Here is a 21,451-nt window from a genome sequence, read left to right as displayed (position 1 = left end):
CAACCTTGCTGGTTGGAGGGGCGGGGGGGGGGGGGGGAGGATTCCTGCTCTAACATGCGCATGCCCACGCCCAGCTGCGCTCACCCTCTGTATGTTCCAGCCCTTTCCACCAGCCCCAGGGCTGGCTTGTCTAGTTACGCTGTAAGCTCTTTGATGCGAGGACTGTGCGGTGTGTGTGCAGCATCCAGTACAGGAGCCCCCATCTAAGCTGGGGGTCCCCTTAGCACTACTGGACTACATGCACTAACTGTTTCAGACTCTCTGCAAACTCAGGCGGGCATCTCTGCAGCGGAGGTGGGTTTTCTTTGCACTCGTAACACCTAGAGATTGAGTTTTTAAAAATATCTTCTGCTGAGACTGTGGAGAAGGTGGTCTGTGCGTGCCCCACCCCCTCCATAGGGTTCTGGAATCAAGCCCCAAAACACTGGGCTGAACTGCCAAAGTCATCTCCCAGCAATCACTGGGGTCACTTGGCTGGACTCTCTGGGGTCACAGCTCCCAAGTCCTGGCCTGGAATCAGGAGCGATTAGTGCAGATTGGGTCCAGGCTGTGTCTACCCAGCAGGTCACAGAGAGTTTGTCTCCAACTCCTGGCTTAGCTCCAGTCATCCATTCTCCTCTGGCAGTGCAGGAGTGTTTTATTTCAGGCCCAGGGATTGCAGTTTCAGCAGGGAGCAGGAGTTGGACTGGTGAACCTCAAGCTATTGCAAACTGGGTTTTGCCCTGGAAAAGCAATGGCCTGGAAAAGCCAAGCCCTCTGACAGCCAGCACCTGAGTGGGCTGGGAGGGTAGGAACAGAAGGATGGATCCTCTGTGGATATAAAGGGTGCAGCACCATGCATCCATCAGCTAAGGAGCTGGACTAGAATATATAGCACCCATGGTTCTATTTCACCAAAAACTGCACCACAGCTAACTTTGTTCTGCGGTGGGGCTGGATGGGCTGTAGAGCAGTGTGTGGGGGGGGTTTCTGGCCACCAAGCTGATGCCCGTGACCCAACGGAGCTGGGGATGAGGGGTTTGGGGAGTGGGAAGGGCTCAGGGCTGGGGCAGAGGGTTGGGGTGTGGGGGTGAGGGCTGTGGGATTTGGGGTGCAGGAGAGTTCTCTGTGTTTGTGGGGGCTCAGAGCTGGGGCAGGGGGTGCAGGCTCTGGGGTGGGGCTGGGGATGAGAGGTTTGGGGTGCAGGAAGGGACTCTGGGGTGGGGGGGCTCAGGGCTGGGGCAGGGGATTGGGGCACAGGCTTGCCACAGTGGTGCAGCAGGGGTGCTAAGGCAGCCTGTCCTGGCACCGCGGATCACGCTGCACCCCAGAAGTGGCCAGCAGCAGGTCTGGCTCCTAGGCGGAGGCGCGCAAGTGGATCCGCGTGGATCTCACCTGTGGGCACCACCCACCTCACCCCCTCAGCTCCCATTGGCTGGCTTCTGGCCAATGGGAGTGCAGAATCAGTGCTCGTGGCAGGGGCAGCACGTGGAACCCTGTGGCCGCCCCGCCTAGGAGCCGGACCTGCTGCTGGCTGCATCCAGAGCTCAGCGCAATGTCAGAACAGGTAGGGACCGACGGGACTTTTAACCGCCTGGTGGGCGGTGCTGACCGGAGCCGCTGCGACCCACTGCCTTCCATTCTGCACCCCAGTACTGGGTCGCGACCCGCCGTTTGAAAACCACTGGTGTAGAGCAGCGGCAGTGATTCAGCCTAGAGCAAACCAGCTGCAAATTCTCCAACCTAGGATGCACCCCAGCCTCCCGCGTTCTTGTGCTAACACTAACGGAGCCGCCAGTTGCAGGATCTCTGCCGCTGGAGGCCAAGCTGTTGAAATTCAAGTCCTCTCTCCAAAAGCCCGTCAAAGCTGATGGCCGAGCATGTTTGATGCCCTGCAAGCAGTCGAGGAATCCGTGGCGAAGGAGAGGGATTGGTTCCACAAGCAGAGAACCCCACATATGGTTACCGACTTTGGCTCTAAAGTTAAGCCAGGACTAAAAAGCAGGAGGTTTAGTGGCATCCCAGCAAACAGGGAAAGAAAAACAAATAAGGAGGATAGGGATAAGATAGAGATAAGAGGGAAGGTGCTCTCATGGATTGGTAACTGGTTAAAAGATAGGAAACAAAGGGTAGGAATAAATGGTCAGTTTTCAGAATGGAGAGAGGTAAATAGTGGTATCCTCCAGGGATCTGTACTGGGACCAGTCCTATTCAACATATTTATAAATAATCTGGAAAAAGGGGTAAATAGTGAAGTGGCAAAATTTGCAGATACAAAATTACTAAAGATAGTTAAGACCCAGGCAGACTGTGAAGAGCTACAAAAGGATCTCACAAACTGGGTGACTGGGCAACAAAATGGCAGATGAAATTTAATGTTGATTAATGCAAAGTAATGCACATTGGAAAACATCATTCCAACTATACACATACAATGATGGGGTCTAAATTAGCTGTTATCTCTCAAGAAAGAGATCTTGGAGTCATTGTGGATTAGGGTGACCAGATAGCAAGTGTGAAAAATCGGGATGGGGGTGGGGGGGTAATAGGAGCCCATATAATAAAAAGCCCCAAATATCGGGACTGTCCCTATAAAATCGGGACATCTGGTCACCCTATTGTGGATAGTTCTCTGAAAACATCCACTCAGTGTGCAGCGGCAGTCAAAAAAGCGAACAGAATGCTGGGAATAATTAAGAAAGGGATAGATAATAGGACAGAAATATCATGTTGCCTCTATATAAATCCATGGTACGCCCACACCTTGAATACTGCGTGCAGATGTGGTCACCCCATCTCAAAACAGATATATTGGAATTGGAAAAGGTTCAGAAAAGGGCAATAAAAATTATTAGGGGTATGGAACAGCTTCAATATGAGGAGAGATTAATAAGACTGGGACTTTTCAGCTTGGAAAAGAGATGGCTAAGGGGAGATATGATTGAGGTCTATAAAATCATGACTGGTGTAGAGAAAGTAGATAAGGAAGTGTTGTTTACTACTTCTCATAACACAAGAACTAGGGGTCACCAAATGAAATTAATAGGCAGCGGGTTTAAAACAAACAAAAGGAAGTATTTCTTCACACAACACACAGTCAACCTGTAGAACTCCTTGCCAGAGGATGTTGTGAAGGCTAAGATCATAACAGGGTTCAAAAAAGAACTAGATAAGTTCATGGAGGATAGGTCCAGCAATGGCTATTAGCCAGGATGGGCAGGGATGGTGTCTTAGCCTCTGTTTGCCAGAAGCTGGGAATGAGCGACAGGGCATGGATCACTTGATGATCACCTGCTCTGTTCATTCCCTCTGGGACACCTGGCACTGGCCACTGTCGGAAGACAGGATACTGGGCTAGATGGACCCTTGGTCTGACCCAGTAGGGCCATTCTTATGTCAGGTCTAAAAGCGAGTGAACACCAAATACAGTCAGTTTGCATTAAGCAAGAGCTGAGTGATGAATGCTTGAAATTCTGTACCGTTCCCAGCTGTCGACTTGTTTGTCCCACCGTGTGTCCTATTTCTAGATGCATCCTGGGGGTTCAGGATGTCAAACCCTTCAATCTCCTTCCTTGGACAGTTCGTTGCACCACCAAGTCTAGGCTGATCCAATTAAATCATCATCGGGATGTGGGCCATGCCGCAGCTGCAAACTTTCCTGCTTAGCGCTGTGCTTTTTGGCTGTACATTTTAAAAGGTCAACATGCTCAAGTTTCTGGCTAGGGTGATCTTCCCAGTGGCATCTTAGGGAACTGGACAGGTTTGCATTAGGCCAGGGATTATAGTGAACTGGGAGATGTCCCAAACTGCGATCTCCCTTCAGCAGCGGGGGCAGCAGAGCTGTGAAAGCAATATCCTTTCACCGGGTAATGGAAGTGGGAGCTGCTCTGGGCTAAGTTATAAACCCTGCATGCTGGTCTGGCGATTGCGACGTTACTGGAGGACTAGATTGGTTTCGTTTAATGAGGGTGCAGCTGTAAGGAATAACAGCTCCAGCTAAGCCATTTCTCAGCAAACACGTGAGAAGTCACGAGACAGCGTCAGGCTGGGAAGAGGCCTGGGAACCAGACGGTAGCAGCTTGAAAAGAGACCAGAGTCCTCAAGTTCAAGGCCAGATCAGCTAGACCCCTCTAGCACAGGCCATTAAACGCAACACCCGCACAACAAGCCGACCCCCAGAATCAGACCATTGCACGTGGGCGTTGTGGGGGAGCTGTTCAGGGAGGTCTTTGGGGGAACTGGTGTGTGTGAAGTCAGGCCTGGCTTGGGGAGGGCAAAGCCTTAGGGGGCTGGAGCACATGACTTATGAGGAGAGGCTGAGGGAACTGGGATTGTTTAGTCTGCAGAAGAGAAGAATGAGGGGGGATTTGATAGCTGCTTTCGACTACCTGAAAGGGGGTTCCAAAGAGGATGGATCTAGACTGTTCTCAGTGGTAGCAGATGACAGAACAAGGAGTAGTAGTCTCAAGTTGCAGTGGGGGAGGTTTAGGTTGGATATTAGGAAACACTATTTCACTAGGAGGGCGGTGAAGCACTGGAATGGGTTACCTAGGGAGGTGGTGGAATCTCCTTCCTTAGAGGTTTTTAAGGTCAGGCTTGACAAAACCCTGGCTGGGATGATTTAGTTAGGAATTGGTCCTGCTTTGAGCAGGGGGTTGGACTAGATGACCTCCTGAGGTCCCTTCCAACCCTGATATTCTATGATTCTATGAAGACAGGCCTGGGTATAGACTGTCTGTGATTTGAAATCCATTCCCCCCCAAACACTTTGTTAAAATAAACAGGTCTGGGGGAGAGGGATAGCTCAGTGGTTTGAGCATTGGCCTGCTAAACCCAGGGTTGTGAGCTCAATCCTTGAGGGGGCCACTTAGGGATCCGGGGCAAAATCAGTACTTGGTCCTGCTAGTGAAGGCAGGGGGGTGGACTCGATGACCTCTCAGGTATATCTCCATATATTTATTTATTTAAAGAAGCAGCTTGGTCACTGTATTCAGCACTGGGCCCAGCTGCCGAAGGGAAGAACCAAACCCAGCAGGGTGCTGAAGCCCAGGGCCCAGGCGAAAAGTGGGACAATCCCAGGACTCCGCGGCAGGAGAGCTGACGGCCTGAGGGTGGGGGCAGTCAGAGCGAGCTCCGAGATGCCTCTAGACCTGTCCCCGTGACACCGAGCTCTGCTAGAACCGAGCAGCCTCCACTGATGAGCCGCCGGGGAGAGAATGGCCACAGATGGGGAAATCAGCTTCATCCATGAGCATCCGATGCATCCAGCAGGGATCCCAGAGCTGGCCTCGATTCAGACCTTGGCAAGCTGCTGCCAAGACCATCGGGTCTCGTGGGGTTTTAAGGACACGGGGGGTGCTGCGGGCAGGGCCAACGCTCTCATCCTTGGTTTGGTTTTCGTGCGTTCGGTTCCTGAGCCCGCAGGTGGCTGGGAGCTGGGCATGGACTTGCTCGTTCTCACTTCTGGAAGGCAGCAAGTCGAGGCAGTTCAGCAGCTTGCAGATGCAGGGCGTAGCTGCCTGGCAGCGTCCGAGGCGAGAGTTTCTGCAGAGAGCAGACGTCGCGACCGAACACAATTCTTCACAAACCCCCTGATTTTCCATAAAACCGTGGATGGAAAAAATTCTCCACCCGCCCGAACGGGAAGGCTCCCGGTGACTTTCCCTGCTGGCGGCAGGGACCAGCCGGGAGAAGATTCCCATGGAATGAAACAGGTGCGATGCAGCCACCCTGACTCCCATTCCTCCACATGGCCAATACTGCGGCCAGGCAGCCATCTGGCTCCACTTGTTGCCAGGGGGCTGATTAGACTCATTTGTCACTCGCCGCCAGCCGGGGCTCTGGAACAGGAGCCTCTCCCCGAGACAGGAGCCTCCCAGGACCTCTCCCACAAGCGGGAGGGTCGGCCGGCTGGAGGCCCTGGTGGTGGGCCGCAGATCCTTGTTCTTTCTACCCAGCAGCTCAAATCCAGCTATGACATGGCCGCGAGGGATGCCTGCTTGCTGGCGTACGAGAGCTGCGCCTCAGTGCAGCTCCTGGGAGCAGGCATCCGCATAAAAACCCCAGTGTGGCATCTGGCTCCCACACCAGCAATATCGGCAGAACTCAAGGACTCATCCCTTCCCGGTAGCTGGTGCCCCTGCTCGGTGGGCAAAAACTAACCTCTAGGGGGCCAGTCCAGCCCCTCCCCCAGCCCCACATTCACCTAAGCTCGTGACAGAAAAATGTTTATGTAACAACAACAAAAAATATTACAAGAGCGACACCAAATAATAAAGTTAAGCCTCAGAGGTCAGGGAGGGGGAGGGATGCAGAAAGTCCTTTGGGTAGGGGCCTGGACACAATGGTCTCCCTCCTAGGAGACCAGGACCCCGGCAGAGCTGGTCTTGGCTCCCGCCCCGTCGGAGCTCTCCTTGGGCGGTGGCTTCTGGTCGTCCTCCCCCATCACGCGGATGTTGTGCTTCTCCCGGAATTCGTTCAGCTCCTGGCCCTTCGCCTGCAGCTGCTGGGTCAGGGTCTCGATGATTTTGTTGATCTGCAGGGTTGGAAGCAGGGAGGGAGGGAGTCAGTCAGGGCTGGGGTGCAGGGCGGGCACTGGCACGCACCTCCCTCCACCCCCCTAGGGTGGGCACACTTTTTGGCCTGAGGGCCACATCTGGGAATAGGAATTGTATGGCGGGCCATGAATGCTGACAAAATTGGGGTTGGGGTGCGGGAGGGGGTGAGGGCTCTGGTTGGGGGAGTGGGCTCTGGGGATAAGGAGTTTGGGGTGTAGGAGGGTGCTCTGGGGCTGGGACCGAGGGGTTGGGAGGGCAGGAGGGGGATCAGGACTGGGGCAGGGATTTGGGGCATGGGGAGCGCTTACCTCAAGCAGCGGCATGTCCCTTCTCTGGCTCCTACGCGGAGGCGCAGCCAGGCGGTTCTGCACGCTGCCCCAGCTGCAGGTACCACCCTGGCAGATCCCATTGGAGTGCATAGGAGCTGGAGCAGGGCCATGCCGTGGCTTCCAGGAGCCGCATGGGACAGCCTCCGACCCAGCGCCCTGGCTGGAGCGCCGGAGCGGGGCCGGGCTGCATGATGCGGCCCCCGACCCAGCTTGAGCACCGGAGTGGGGCCAAGCCATGTGGTGCGGCCCGTGACCCAGTGCCCCGGAGTGGGGAAAGCCCCAGACCCCGCTCCCCAGCGGGAGCTCGCAGGCTGCCTTAAAACGGCTCTGGCTGGCGGGCCATAGTTTGCCCACCCCATGTCTATTGCAATCCCAGGCTGAACACTGCCATCCGCTCCTCCCCATGTATGATGGCAGGGTCGCTTAACCCCAGGCCAGTGTGCATGGCCAGAAACCCCTTCACCACCACCCCAGGGAGGAGATCAGGGCCACACTGGCCAGGAGTGGGACATCGCAGGGGAGCGTGTGGCAGCGGGTCGGTCAGTTAGCGAGGGCACAGCAGCTGTGCTCACCGTGAGGCAGGCACTGCTGCTCCCAGCTCCCTGAAGGGGAAAGGGAAGCAATCAGCACAGCCCTGCCGGAGATCAACAATTAAAATTAGGAATTGAGAAGAGCCCAAGCACAGGAGCCCGGACGCCTGGGTTCTATTCCTGTCTCAGTTACTGACTCGCTGTGACAGCCCGGCCTGGGAAAACGTGGGAACTGTAAGATTTTAATGAAAAATACACGCGACTCAGTGTCCCCTCACACTCTGTGCTACCCCCTGGATGAGAAGGGGTTAATTGCTCCTTTTGGACAAGGGATGGCTTGGTAGGGTCTCTCTGGAACCCAGGGCTGGGAGGTTCCACAGGGGCCAAACTCCCCCTGAAATCCAGCGGACACTGATCCTCTCCAGCTCCCTCACAGAGCCCAATGGAGAGGGGTCCAGCACCTCCCCACTCCCAGACACAATGCCCTGTCCACCTCTGCACTAATCATGTCATGGCCCCTCCAGCAAGATGGAGAAGACGCTCCATCACCAAGAGAAACAGGGTGCAGTCATACCAGTGGGGCTCAGAGCGTAGCGGGATTCCACAGGAGAGCCTGTGTGGCCGCCTTTGGGGGCAGTGCCCTCCCCAGATCCTGGCGGTGCCCTGCACCCGCATTACCTGCTCTTTGTTGCTCTCCAGGGCAGGGAGGACCTCCTTGACGGTGCGCTCCACCAGCACCCCGCCCACCATGCGGTAACACTTGCGGGTGGGGTCCACCTCTCGCAACGTGTCGATGACCAGGCTGTGGGAAAGGCAGACGCTGCTGAAGTCCCTCCAGACCCCACAGAGACCGTACGGCCAGGGCTGCAGATCCACAGGGCCTGGCCACGCGGGATAGTCTCAGGCCCAGCTTACCCGATACCCAGGGCCCTGAGTTCAGAGTCACGATGGGATCAGAGCCCAAAGCAAGCCCCACATGCCAAGGCCAAAGCCCTACATCTCCATGGGATGCCGCCACCATCACCCTGACTATGGCTGGTAACGCCCACTAGGCCAGCGATTATTTCCAACAGCGCGTTGGTTGTTTGGGTGCCTTCTCCCAAGGTCTCAGCTCTCACCATGATCTCCAGGCAGCCTGGCCCAGAACCTCCTTCCCTCCTTCCGCCCCCCACCAGGGTGGTGACTCATTTCTTTGGCTGCTGTGCTTTCTCCAGGCCCCCTAGCTCACCCGCCTACAGCCCCCAACGACCCGGACTCCAGCTCTGCCCCCCTCCCTTCCCCGTCTGGCCCCACTGACCAGTCCAGGGAGCACACAGTGGAATCCAATTCAGGATCCCCTGCAGGGAGAGCTGGCGGGCAAGAAGCAGCAGCAGGCAGGTGCCCGCGGGGAGCTGAAAAGGACGGCCCTCTTGGGATGCCAGCTGGGACTTGGGAGACCCCAGTTCAATACCTGACTCCACCAGAGTCCCTGTGCGACCCTGGGCCAGGCCCTCAGCGTCTCGGGGCCTCAGAGATTGGGGTTCTCTGCAAGAGCAGGGGCGGGGCCCGTCTCACCGGGCACGGCCCAGACACAGAGCCACCAAGATCAGGGCTACGCCATGTCCGGCTCGGCCCCTGTGTGAGCCGCGGGGGATCTGGGAGAAGGGCCACGTGCTGCGCAGCGGGGAGCCCCCCAGGGCGCAGTTGGGGTCCAGGCGAGGCCACAGCAGCTGCCCCAGGGCAGCTCCGCGCGGGGAGGAGGGGTCCGATCCTGCCCCACCTGTGCTCGTTCAGCTCCAGCTCCAGCTCCGCCGCCTTCGAGGCCAGGCCCCGCTGCTCCTGCCGCAGCCGGTTGAACCCGGCCACCACCTGCAGGGGGAGGGGAAGGTCAGTCGGGGGGGGGGGGGAACCCCACTCAATATACACCCCCCTTCGGGTGCGATGGACCCGCCCGAAATACACACACTCCCCCCCCGCCCCAATCGGGTGCGATGGGCCCGCCCGGCACACACACACTTCTCCCCCCCCCCCATTAGGTGCGATGGGCCCGCCCAGCACACACACACACACACACGTGTCCCCCCCATCGGGTGCGATGGGCCCGCCCGGCACACACACACACACACGTGTGTCCCCCATCGGGTGCGATGGGCCAGCCAGCCGGGCACACACACACACATTCCCGCCCCCCATCGGATGCGATGGGCCCGCCCGGCGCACACACACACTTCTCCCCCCCACATCAGGTGCGATGGTCCCGCCCGGTACCTGCTCCGCCGTCAGGGCTTTGCCGGTGGATGGAGCTGTCGGTGCGGTCTTGCTCTTCCCACTGTCCGCCATCTTCCCGCCCGTTCTGCGCATGGTCCGTTCCTCCCAACTTCCGGGGTCACGACCTCCACCGGACGGAAAACGGGGCCTTTGGGCGCCATATTTGTTCGGGGCACGTCCCCCTAGTGACGCTCCTGGGCCGCCCCCTTCGTTAGGGGCCCTTCCGGCTCGCTGGACCTTGCTCCGGGCTCTGCCCCCCGCCGGCTTCCGGCCGCATCGGTCCGGGGGAACCAGGAGCTGCCTCGCCCACCCCGCCGGCGGCCCTGGGCCTGAGGAGCCGAGTCGCCCCGTCCCCGCGGCCTGCTCCATGTAACGGCCCCGCTCGCTGTGGGGGCCGGGCGGGGCGGAGCTGGGGCTGGGGCTGGCGGGCGGGCGGGGGGGCGGTACCGGCTCTAGGGCTCTCGCTCTGGCTCACCCTGGGGGCTGGTGCCTGGCAGTCAGCCGGGCTGGGGACGGCCAGTGGGGGGCGCTGCCCTGGGAAGGAGGAGCGGGGGGTGCGGGGTACGAGGCGACAGGGCTGGGCTGGCCCAGGAGCCCCTGGTAGGGGAGCGGCCTCTGCTCCCGCCGGTTTTGTCCGTCGGGTGCTGCCCGTTTCAGAGCTTGAGCCCTTTCCTGGGCAGTCAGGAGCGGGTCTGATCTCGCCATTGTATTTCTGTCCATCCAGAGACGGAGATTTCGGTGCCGCAAAATATAGGGCCTGGGCCTGGGTTTTTCCATTCAAAACTCCGCTCCTGTGGCGGCCGGCAGCCCCTGGGCTCACTGCAGAGCTAGTGTCAACCCCCAGAGCCCCCCAAGTCAGAGTTGAAAGGGGAAGGGACTTGGAGTCCAACTGTGTAAAGCTCAGATTTGTGTTGACGCCATTTTGACTTCAACAGCAAATGCACATCTTGGCTAACGGAAGCCTTTATTAACGCTACAACACCCCTGCCCTTTGATTAAGTTGTTCGAGCTTTCTGTTCTCCGTAGATTCTTATGCCGTCATGCTCGTCGCCGGCGTAGGAGCGCCTTCCGGTCATGCATTAAGCAATTGCCTGGCATCTGGCACGTGTGGTTTGTTCTCTCACCCTCTCCCTTGGAGAATAAGTGTGTGCAGTGGATGGTTTTGCTTTGATAAGGTTTGTTCTTATGGTTGGAGGCAGGTTGTTGGGGGTATTTATTTGTGTTGGAGAAGACAAGCTCAATGTTCGCTGAGCAAATATCACTGTGCCCTCCCATAGCTCCTTCAACCAACCCCGGGGAGGCCAGACTTCACCTTCCTGCTGTTGCTGAGAGAAACCACTGAGCAGCAAGAAACTGGTTTCTTGTCTCTGGCTGCCTGAGCCACCTTCTTGGGACCAAGTTTCTAGGATGGTCAGTCCAGGAAGCCTCTCAGGTCAGATGTTCAGAGAAAGTGGCGTCAAAAGGGACATGAATCTGGATGAAGAAATATTGGTGTTTGTTGGCACAGGTATTTTGGAAAGCTTCTCAAGGACTGTGCCAAGCTGTGATGCTGAGTGCCGGGCTGGTGTGTTGTGGTAGGGTTGTTCATGAGCATAGAATCATAGACGATCAGGGTTGGAAGGGACCTCAGGAGGTCATCTAGTCCAACCCCCTGCTCAAAGCAGGACCAATCCCCAACTAAATCAAGCATTGGGCTGGCCAGGCTGGTGTGTTGTGGTAGGGTTGCTCACGAGTGCTGGGCTGGCCAGGTTGGTTTGTGGTGGTAGGGTTGTTTCTGAGCACCATGCTTGTTCGTTGTGGTAGGGTTGTTCCTCAGCACTGTGCTGGTGTGTTGTGGTAGGGTTGTTCCTGAACACCAGGCTGGTTTGTTATGGTAGGGTTGTTCATGAGCGCTGGACTGGCTGTGCTCGTATGTTGTGGTAGGATTGTTCCTGAGCTCTGTGCTGGTGTGTTGTGGTAGGGTTCTTTGTCAGCACTGGGCTATTCCTATTTCCCATTATTATTATTATTATTATTTATTATTATTTATTTATTTTCTATTGAAAAGGGAGACACTGATCTTCTTTTAAACCCCCCCCCCCCCCCCACCCATCACCCCAGGCCGCCATCAGCAGGCAGCATCAGGCCTCCGAGGAGTGGGGTTGGTCTGGGCCTCTCGCTGCAGCGGTTGAACAGAATCGTTAACCCCCCTTTCCCTGCGCATCCCCCAGGCTGAGAGCAGTGATCCAGACCCACCTGTGCCCGCTGCACCGGGCCTTTCGCCAGGCTCCCGGGAGGCAGCTGCGAAGGATCCCATCCTGCACAGCCAGCCGCAGGTACGATGGGCAGGGTTGTGGGGAGTTGGGCACCTGGGGAGGGTTGGAGGAAGCTGATGCCTGATTCTCTAAGGCCTATGCATAGGCGTCCTGTCCAAGGCCGTCTCTGGAAGGACCCTTTACAACACGGCATCCCTACCGGGACCATAGAAAGCTGGGCTGGAGCCCAGAAGCTGCAGCCGTCTGCCTCTCCTCGATCAGTCTGTTCCACTCTCCTCTTGTTCCTGGCCCCCAGCCCTGCCCTGCTGTCCTGTGCCCCTTGGCAGCCTGGCATCATGGCTGCCATTGCGCTGAAGCCCCTCATCGCCGTGTGCCAGCTCACCTCCACGCCCGACAAGGAGCAGAACTTCGCCAGCTGCTCACAGCTCATCCAGGAGGCAGCGCACCGTGGCGCCTGCATCGTCTTCCTCCCCGAGGCCTTCGACTTCATCGGCAGCGACATGCAAGAGACCCTGAGCCTGGCCGAGAGCCTGGAGGGGGCCCAGATTCAGCGCTACGCTGGCCTGGCCAGGTACGGTTCTGTACGACGGAAGAGCAGCACAGGCGGCGCTGCGAGATCTCTGCCAGGGCAGGATTGGGCCCACTTGCTTAGCCCGGCCTTGTTCAAATGGCCTGCGTGATGGGGCTCCTGCCCCATCCCTGGGGAGCTGCCCCACGGCTGTACTCTGCTTTCCAGCCAAACGGTGATCCCGCGCTTCGTTTCGCCCTGTTCTCACTATTCCATCCCCGTGTACCGCCCTGTCTATCCCTCGTCTGGCTGGAGCTTGCTCCCCTCGCTTTGAATCTTTCCCCATTGTTCCTAAACTCCCTTCTCTCTGTCATAATCGCTCTGGAAGCAAGGGACTCGGTGTGGGACCCGGGTGATGGGAGGGAGCAGGAATGAACTACCCTAGGTAGTGCCAGATCTCTGAAGGGTCAGACCCTCAAGGGGGAGAGGTTGAACGTGACCAGAACCCCATTTGGAAGGGCCCTGGCGGGGCTGATGGGGCTTGTGGTCCCTTCCCAGGCTGGGTGGGCAGGGGATGGCAGGAGAGGCAGCAAAGCGAAGCTGGTTAGGGTTCACCGCAGGCCTCCCAGCCTCGACAGCATCTCTCTAAATGGCAGCGTGGACCACAGCTGCTCTCGTTGGACAGGCTGTGGTGCCCGTCTGCTCTGGCTGCTGGTTCGGGCACTGTCCCCATCCCGTCTGCTGGGCGGGGTTCAGTCCTGTTCCTGTTGGACAGACGTGGCTGGCAGTAGCCGGCAGACGGGCCAAGCGCTGAGTGAGCTATGGAACCAGCGCTATCCGCTGATGGGGCCTTGGCAGGGCGGGTGCGTGCAAGCAGGGAAGTGTGCGAGGGAAGCTTGCCCTGGGCTGCAGCCGCTCTGGGGGTTGAATATCAAAGGGGTAGCCGTGTTAGTCTGGATCTGTAAAAGCAGCAGAGAGTCCTGTGGCACCTTATAGTCTAACAGACGTATTGGAGCATGAGCTTTCGTGGGTGAATACCCACTTCTGGGGGTTGAGGCTGTCAGGCTCCAGAGCCATTGCTTGGGCATGTGGGGGGCAGTGAGGGCCCAGACCAAGCTCCTGTGTAACGCGGGTGCATCTCTGCCTGGCAGGGAGTGTGGAGTGTGGCTGTCTCTGGGTGGCTTCCACGAGAGAGGCGAGGACTGGGCCAGCACCCGGAGGATTTATAACTCTCACCTGCTCCTGGACCCCACAGGTGAGAGCGTCGGGTGCCGCGCCGGCCCCTCCCTGCAGGGAAATCTCCTGGCACTGCCCTGGCTCCGAGCCCCTGCCATTGTGGGATAACTGATGGATGTGAAGGGGTCACTGCTCTCTGCCTGTTGTCGCCGTGCCTGGTATGGGCACAGCTGAGAGGGCCAATCTCAGGTCAGACTGTCAAAAACTAGGTGGATGCTCCCACACTCGGGGTATAGTCTAGAATTAGATTTAACCAGAGCTGTAACAAATGTGTGTTCCTGCATCGCCATAGGTTTCAGAGGGGTAGCCGTGTTAGTCTGTATCAGCAAAAAAACCGAGGAGTCCTTGTGGCACCTTAGAGACTAACAAATGTATTTGGGCATAAGCTTTCGTGGGCTAAAACCCACTTCATCGGATGCATGCAGTTCTCTATGTATAAATATCTTCCTACTGTATTTTCCACTGCATGCATCCGATGAAGTGGGTTGTAGCCCACGAAAGCTTATGCCCAAATAAATTTGTTAGTCTCTAAGGTGCCACAAGGACTCCTCGTTTTTTTTTGGATCGCCATACTAGCTTAACCCGGAGCCGCAGACAGTCCCCTTAGACATTCCAGCCTATATCGCCACCCAGGCAGACTAGACTTCTGTGAGGAAAGGTTATTAAAACAGATCAGTGGATGCTCAGGACCTTAAACCAAAGACAACACTGCAGCCAATCCTTTAGTAAACTAACGAAAGATTTATGAACTAAGAAAAAGGAATGAGAGTTACTAAAAGGCCAAAGCAAATAAAAGTTGGATCAAACTATGTTATACAAAATGATAGCAGGATGTTAAATCTGCTAGTTATCTATAAGTCTCCCTGGGTTGGCCAAATAGTTTTGGGGACCTCAGTCCATTTATTTGAAATTTCCCCAGTTAGAATTCACCAGGCCTGAGATGAGGTAGGAAAGAGGTGGTGAGGGGCCTTTGGTCTCCTCTTTATATTTTGAGCCTTTGCAGGAAAAATCCTGGCTGTGTCATGAGTCAGACAGTTCCACGGCGTACGTTCTTTGCCATCAGTCCTGGATGTGAACTACAAATTTTGCTGGCACCTCCTGTGCACATGCAGTCTGAGGGATCTTTGGGGCAACATGCAGAGGCCCCTATTTACAGTTCTTTTGTTATACCTGAAGAGCCAGCCTGTGGGCGTTTCTCAGATATACAACATGTTTGAGTTACAAACATATACCAGAATTTCATAACTCCACACACAGTGTCAATACACACATTATAACAGGATACTAATACTCAGCGGCTTACAACTTTTCCAATGATCCCTCACAATACATACTTTGAACAAGATTTATCACACTTCTGTAAAAGTGGTGACCATATTAGTATAGACTGTCACCTTCCCCTTTAGACAGCATCACACACATGCTGGCAGCTCGGGGCCAGGGCATGAACCAGATCCCCGATTCATCCAAGCTGGGAAGAAGGAGGCAGTGTGGGAGTCAGGACTCCTGGGTTTTATCCCCAGCTCTGTCCTTTGCTGGGGACGTCCCTTCCCCTTGCCTCCAATGGGGACAATGCTGCTGACCCACCTCCTAGAGGCTGTGGGGAGGAGTCAGTGGTGGGGTTGCAAAGCACTTGGAGATCTCATCTGGCCAGCGCCGCAGAGCATGGGGTGTTGGCCCTTTCCCCTGACCCCCCTTCTCCTAGAGGCGGGGGAATGCCCATGCTGCCTGCAGTCTCCTCTCCCCCTCGTCCCCAGGGCACGTCGTGGCCACGTACAGGAAGACCCACCTCTGCGACGTGGAGCTGGAAGGGCGAGTGTCTATGAAGGAGAGCAAGTTCACCAACCCCGGGCCTGAGATTGTGCCGCCCGTCAGCACCCCTGCTGGGAAGGTAGGAGCCCGGGTGCGGTAGGGAGGGGGCGCTGGGCAGGGTGAGCCAAGATCTGAGACTCTCAGGCCAAGCCCCGTGCTGTCGATCTGGAGCGACGGCGCCGACAGCGGGGGTGACTCTGGACTTAGCTGAGAGCAGAGCAGGGCTCTTGCAGCCACTGAGCCTGAGCCCTTATGGCTGCCGAGACAGCCCTCAGCATCTCCCCTTCCTCTGGGCAGCTCAGGCTGGGCTGGAGACAGGTTTCCCCTCTGGTGAGGATTTCTGAGAATTCAGAAATGTTTCCGTTGGGAGTTGGGGCCTGGCTGGGTCATTGCTCAGGGCCCCTGGCCACTGCCTGCCCCAGGTAGGATTGTTTCATGGAAAATGAGAGTTCAAAGTGGGGGGGGGGGGGGGGGGAGAAGAGTGCTCTTGCAAACGGGGGCTGGGGGAGCCCTAGGCCCAACCGGGAGCCCCAGTAACCTGTGCTGACTTCCTTGATTCCCTGCCACAGCTGGGGGGGAGGGAAGGCGTCTCACTGGGCTGATTATTTGGCTGGCGTCACCATATTTGGTACAGGTAACCGCTTCCAGATGCAGTGGTGGTATCAGGACCAGTTCCCTGATTTCACTAACGCATGACAGACCACTGGGGCAGCATGCCCAACCCCTCCCCCAACAGTGACCATGATGCACCCTGGTGTGCAGTGAGGCTTTATGCCTGGCCCCCAGTGACCCCTGGAGCATGAGGACCGATGGCCCACGTCATTCTGATTCCTGCTAGTATCAGTGTAGGTGTCATCCTGGCTCCCATCCCCTGACTGATCCCTGCCAATGTCTGCTGCAGTGAAATCCTGCAGCAGTGAGTTCCGTGGGTCATTCTTGCAGCTTTCCATGGGTGGCCTGTACAATGCATCTAGCGCCCCTGGGTGTTTGGGCACAGGGTAAATGGGAGCCCAGTTGGCCTTCTCTCCAGTGAAATAGCCCTAGTCACTCTCTCCTCCCATGGTTCCCTGCCCTCCCTGTGCCAGGCCTTCCTTGCAATGAGGTGGCCCATGCTGAACATGCTGATTGACCTCTGGGTTTCCATTGAAGCAGGCACAATCAGGCCCTCGGATCCCTCCCCCACTTTGGTGGCAGCTGTTGTGCAGACAGGGCCGGAGCTGCCCTGGGGGTGAATTCTGGAGCCTAGGGCAGCTGCGGCCCTTGCTTGGTTGAGGCCCATCACTAGCAGCACCCATGGGGATCTGTGTCATTCGCCGGCTCAGAGAACCCCTCTTCCTCCTCCAGGTTGGCCTTGCCATCTGCTATGACCTGCGTTTCCCAGAAATCTCTCTGGCGCTAACCCAGGAGGGGGCAGAGATTCTCACCTACCCATCAGCCTTCACGGTGACCACAGGCTCCGCCCACTGGGAGGTGAGTCCAGCTGTGACGGGCAATGCAGAGCCTGTGTATATGAGACCACGGCGCACTCTAGTGGGTGTGCAGACATGTGCGCACATAGCCATTAGAACTGCTCCTGACCATTAGAAGAAGTGTCAGGCAACACGTCCAGCTGAGACCCGCTGGTGGGATGATATGGGGGAAGCCTGGGCTCAGAGCCTCCTGCCAATAGCCCAGAACTAGCCCAGGGGGGTTGGCTGGGTTGGAGCTTGGCGGGGAGCATCCGTGGTGAGCAGCCCTGCCCCTTTGTCCGCCCTGCTCAGGTGCTGCTGCGAGCCCGCGCCATCGAGACCCAGTGCTACGTGGTGGCAGCAGCTCAGACCGGGAAGAACCACGAGCGCCGCACCTCCTACGGCCACGCCATGGTGGTGGACCCCTGGGGCTCCGTGATCGCCCAGTGCCAGGAGGGGCCGGGCCTGTGCTACGCGGAGATCGACCTGGGCTACCTGCGCCGCATCCGCCGGGAGATGCCGGTCTGCACCCACCGGCGGGCCGATCTGTACGGCAGGGTCACTATGCTGAAGAAACCCCCGCCTCCCTGAGGGGCTCTCCCCACCCTGGAAAATCCACCACTGCCAGCCAAGCCCTGCAACGCTCCGTGATCAGGGAGCAGAGACCCCTCCCGATATCACCTCCCCACCCCACACGGACCCAGTGATCAGTCACTGATTCATTTAGCAATAGGATGACTGGCTGAGCTGGCCAGAGGGCTCTCCAGGGTGTGCTGAGCAGAGGCGCCCTCTGGGGGACAGCATGGAACTGCAGCACAATTCCTGCTCCAGGCCCTAGCGAAAACAGAGCATTTCCCAGGGGTGAAGGGAGCAGCTCCCGCTGAGCCTCCGGCTTCTCCAGGCAGCCGTGACCGTCGGCCCCCAGGCAGCCACCCCGTGGAAGGAGCGTTCGCAGTGGGCTCCCGCGGCTGAGCAGGTAGAGGGAGGAAGCGGAAGTGAGGCAGCTGCTGGTAACCCCGGCTCAGCGGAGAGGTTCCTGAGGCTGAGCTTTTTGTCACAGCTCAGTTCCCCTCTCAGCAACCGCTCGAGTGTACCAGCTCCTGAGGGGTCCTGCCTGCTGCCCTTAGCACTACTTCCCTGCCCTAAAACTGGCCATGGGGCTCTTCCCACCCCCCTGCCTGGGGTGGGGTGGGGTGGGGCCTCCATTTCGCAGCAGGGGGGTGGGAAGAGCCCCATGGCCAGTTTTGCTCTCCACCCAGCATCCAGAGATGCTCTCCACCCTGAGCAGTTCCCCTGTCATTTATAACTAGTTAGGAAGTTCTAAGAGTGCAAAGTCACTGCTACTTCTGAGCATATAGGGTGGGCCTGATTTCCCCCCTTGGGCCTCAGCAAGGGATGGATTGGCCTGGGCTACTTCACCTTTAGAGTTCATGGGGTCCTGGAGCAGGGAACTGCACCTTGGTTATAGCCCCTACAACATGGCTCTGAGACCTTGGACAGGTCCTTTCCTCAGTTTCCCCATTGTCCTATGACACTCACATGCTCCAAGATCTTTAGGTGAAAAGCTCCATGTTAGCATGACACCTAGGCAGCTGGTGAAAGGACAAATGACACTTAGTAATTGAAGTAATGGGCAGCCTAGAGGGCTAAATGCTGGCCACAACCCTGGTGTGAAGCAGGAGAACTGGATAATCTTCCCGCTATACCTCTCCCCCAGGCTCAGGGCCCCCTGCCTGCCATTATCTCCCCTCCCCATCCCAGTGCTTTGCGGTAGCTCTGCCTTGCATCTAAGCTACTGGCTTTCGTGTGTGTCACTTTCTCCTCCAATCCCACTGGCCCTATGGAGAGCAAGGCCCAAAGACCAACAGTTTAGCAGGAAATATGTTCCCTGCCCCAGTAAAGGGACTGTCTCTCAAGTGGTTAGAGCAGGAATCCTGCCTTATATTCCCAGCTGGTAATGACTTTCCTGGCCTCTTTTATGTTACCTCCAGGGAGCCTGTCTGTTCAGGCAGGTGCACCCAGAGTGAGACCTTTGGGACAGTACTTTTGCAGTGGCCCTCGAGTTTGCATCTAGAAACCAGGGCCAAGGCTGGATTTCCTCACAGGAAGAGCAGGAGGGTTCAGTTAAGTCATAATAGAGAATTGTGAGTTGTATGGGGGGAGGGGGAGAAAGAGGGTCCAGCCCTAACCTAGCTAGGTCTATTTGCTGAGCCAGTGCAATTAATCAAGGCCCCACTTACATCATCTACAGGCTGATTTAAATCCAGTGGGGCAGTTCATGCCTGGGGGAGCTAGTGGTTCAGGCTGGCTGCTGGCTGCAGACTCAGGTAGACGTTGCTAGATGGTTCTGGCACTGAATTCAGCAGTGAAGAGGGGCATTCTCTAGCCATGCAACCCACAGGGCCCCTGCTACTCAGGGCTCCTTTTCCCCAGCACAGCATCTTTAATTGAAGTGCAGCTATGACAATAAGGAGGATTGCACCTTTACCAAACCGAAGAGGGGGAACAGCAGCCCCCCACTGAGGGCAGCCAAGCACACCCGTGGCCCAGCACGGCAGCTTAACGTCGCTCTGGGGCTTAGCTGAGCCAGGCCAGTTGGGATCTTAAAAAGAAGATAAACGTTACCCTGCCCAGGCAGATGTGCTTCTGCAGGGCTCAAGGTCACCCCGGAAGGAAATGGAAAACCAGAGGCCAGATGAGACACTTCAAAACAAAACACCCCAAACAACTGGAAGGGAACGTACGTGACCCAGCAGCCGAGCAGTAAGGAAGCCGACGAGATGCAGTAGATGTTTATTTCAAGAAAACTGAAAGCTACACGGGGATTATGACTGTTATATTGGAAGTTTAAAAAATACAGAAGAGTCACAGAAATTACACAGTTTGTGCCAGAATTGTCCTTAAAGAGGGAGGTGTGTGTGGGGAGGGGAGGGGGTCTACACGCTCTCAACTGAGACAACCTGTGGATAGAAAATGCATCAACACACACACACACCAAACAATCCCATTGAGGCATGAGGGTTGCAGCCCGCAGGGCTATCACATGCCATCTTCATTGGATGGGGACTTGGTAAGCACAACGCCCTTTCTTGTCCCTCTGCCCATGCCTGGGTAGGGCAGCAACAATTCATAACAAACATTCCTCCACCCCGTGTGCACTGATCTGGCTTCCAACAGTCTTTCAAGGCACAGATCCTCAAGAGTACTGAGGTGCGTATCTCCCCTTGGGAGTTGGGCACCTACATACCTTTGAGCATCTGGGCCGATAGGGAAAACATCCTGCAGCTCAGCAGAGATTTGGGAGGGTGGGAAGAAGAAAATCAAATCCAGAAAAATAACCCTCAGCCCCATTTGTTCTCCCTTAACTCAGTGTGGAATTCTGTGGAGCTGCTTTAGATTTGAGGCTCCTAAATCCTTGAGTGTCTACTTGAGTTGAACTGGGGAGGAAGAGAATTTTCCAATTAAAATGCACTCGTTGCCCCTGGAAGATTGGTACTCAGCGTGACCATTTCAATGACAAACCCACTCAGCCTCCAGGTCTGGCCCCAGGCCCAATGGAGCCTGGACATCATGTTACGAAGTGGGCATGTAACTGGCTCTGTCTGTCCTGGCACCAAGTTCTGGGCTTGAGAGGAGGGAACAAGCCCAGAGGCCTGTTACCAAAAGGTAACAAGTCATCCCAAAATTTAAAATATGCAACTAAGCCGGCCACCGGCCCCAGCCCGCTCAGTGGCCTCCGGTGTCCTGCGTGCGGGGGGGAGGCGCTCAGACCACAGCCTCTAGCGTGTTCTTGCTTTATCCAGCTCAATCCCCATGCTGGGCGAGGGCTCTCTCAGCTGTGGGGATCATAAGGGAGGGGCAGGCAGAGGGCCAGTTCTGAGACTGTTTGTATTACAGCAGCCCCGAGGTGCCAGGCGCTTTGCAAACAGTTTGCTGGCCCCAGGCTGTAACTAGACAGGACAGCACCTCCTACTCGCGCCTGTTGGGAGCAGCTCCTTCCTCCGGGGATGTCCAGTGCCAGCAACAGACAGACGACCCAGCGCCAAGGAGCTGACCGGGAGCAAACCGGCAATACCACCCTGATGGATTTCCCCCCACCTCTAGGTTCCCAGCTGGAGCCTGTACATCTGGGCAGGGGGAACAAATTAATCTCACAAACCTTCCATTATGGGGTAGGGTCAAACAGGAGCCCCCTTCTTCCCAGTTGGGAACAGGCCCTGTGCCAAAGCGTTACTCTGCAACCTGCCCCACTGCATCCCTCCCCACTGCACAGCCCAGCCCACCCCTGCGTCCCACAGCCAACCCCACCGCACCGCCACTGAGCCTGACCTGGTAGTAGCAAGAGGGAGACATTGGAGCATTGTCTGTGACATGGGCCAGTTGGGCGCTCCCCACCCCAGACCCTGCTGCTGTGACACTGCCCCGGAACATCCCAAAAGCCCAGCCCTGCCCACCTGCGCCCCCACCCTGCAGGCAAAGGGAGTGGGGATGCACATCTCCCTGTGCAGAACTCTCCTGTTGGGCCTGCAAGCATCTCTCAGCTCCGGGGA

At 56.9% G+C, this 21,451-nt stretch overlaps 2 protein-coding genes across 2 annotated transcripts; one reads left to right on the top strand and one right to left on the bottom strand.

Annotated features, from left to right (window-relative positions):
* Positions 1-6,190: 6,190 nt before the first annotated feature.
* On the bottom strand, positions 6,191-9,743 carry PFDN2 (prefoldin subunit 2). Its single transcript, XM_065420240.1, has 4 exons — positions 9,643-9,743; positions 9,155-9,243; positions 8,074-8,197; positions 6,191-6,514 (listed from the first exon to the last, which is right to left on the bottom strand). Exons 1-4 carry the CDS (start codon positions 9,733-9,735, stop codon positions 6,335-6,337), a joined length of 486 nt encoding a protein of 161 aa, XP_065276312.1. The 5' UTR covers positions 9,736-9,743; the 3' UTR covers positions 6,191-6,334.
* A 2,479-nt stretch (positions 9,744-12,222) lies between these two features.
* On the top strand, positions 12,223-18,022 carry NIT1 (nitrilase 1). Its single transcript, XM_065420258.1, has 5 exons — positions 12,223-12,468; positions 13,557-13,660; positions 15,399-15,532; positions 16,798-16,923; positions 17,214-18,022. The coding sequence occupies exons 1-5, from the start codon at positions 12,233-12,235 to the stop codon at positions 17,490-17,492; spliced, it is 879 nt and encodes a 292-aa protein (XP_065276330.1). The 5' UTR covers positions 12,223-12,232; the 3' UTR covers positions 17,493-18,022.
* Positions 18,023-21,451: the final 3,429 nt, after the last annotated feature.

The sequence above is a fragment of the Emys orbicularis genome, chromosome 20 (genome assembly GCF_028017835.1).
Source record: "Emys orbicularis isolate rEmyOrb1 chromosome 20, rEmyOrb1.hap1, whole genome shotgun sequence".
Lineage (NCBI taxonomy): Eukaryota > Metazoa > Chordata > Testudines > Emydidae > Emys > Emys orbicularis.
This window is presented reverse-complemented; position numbering and strand designations above follow the sequence as displayed.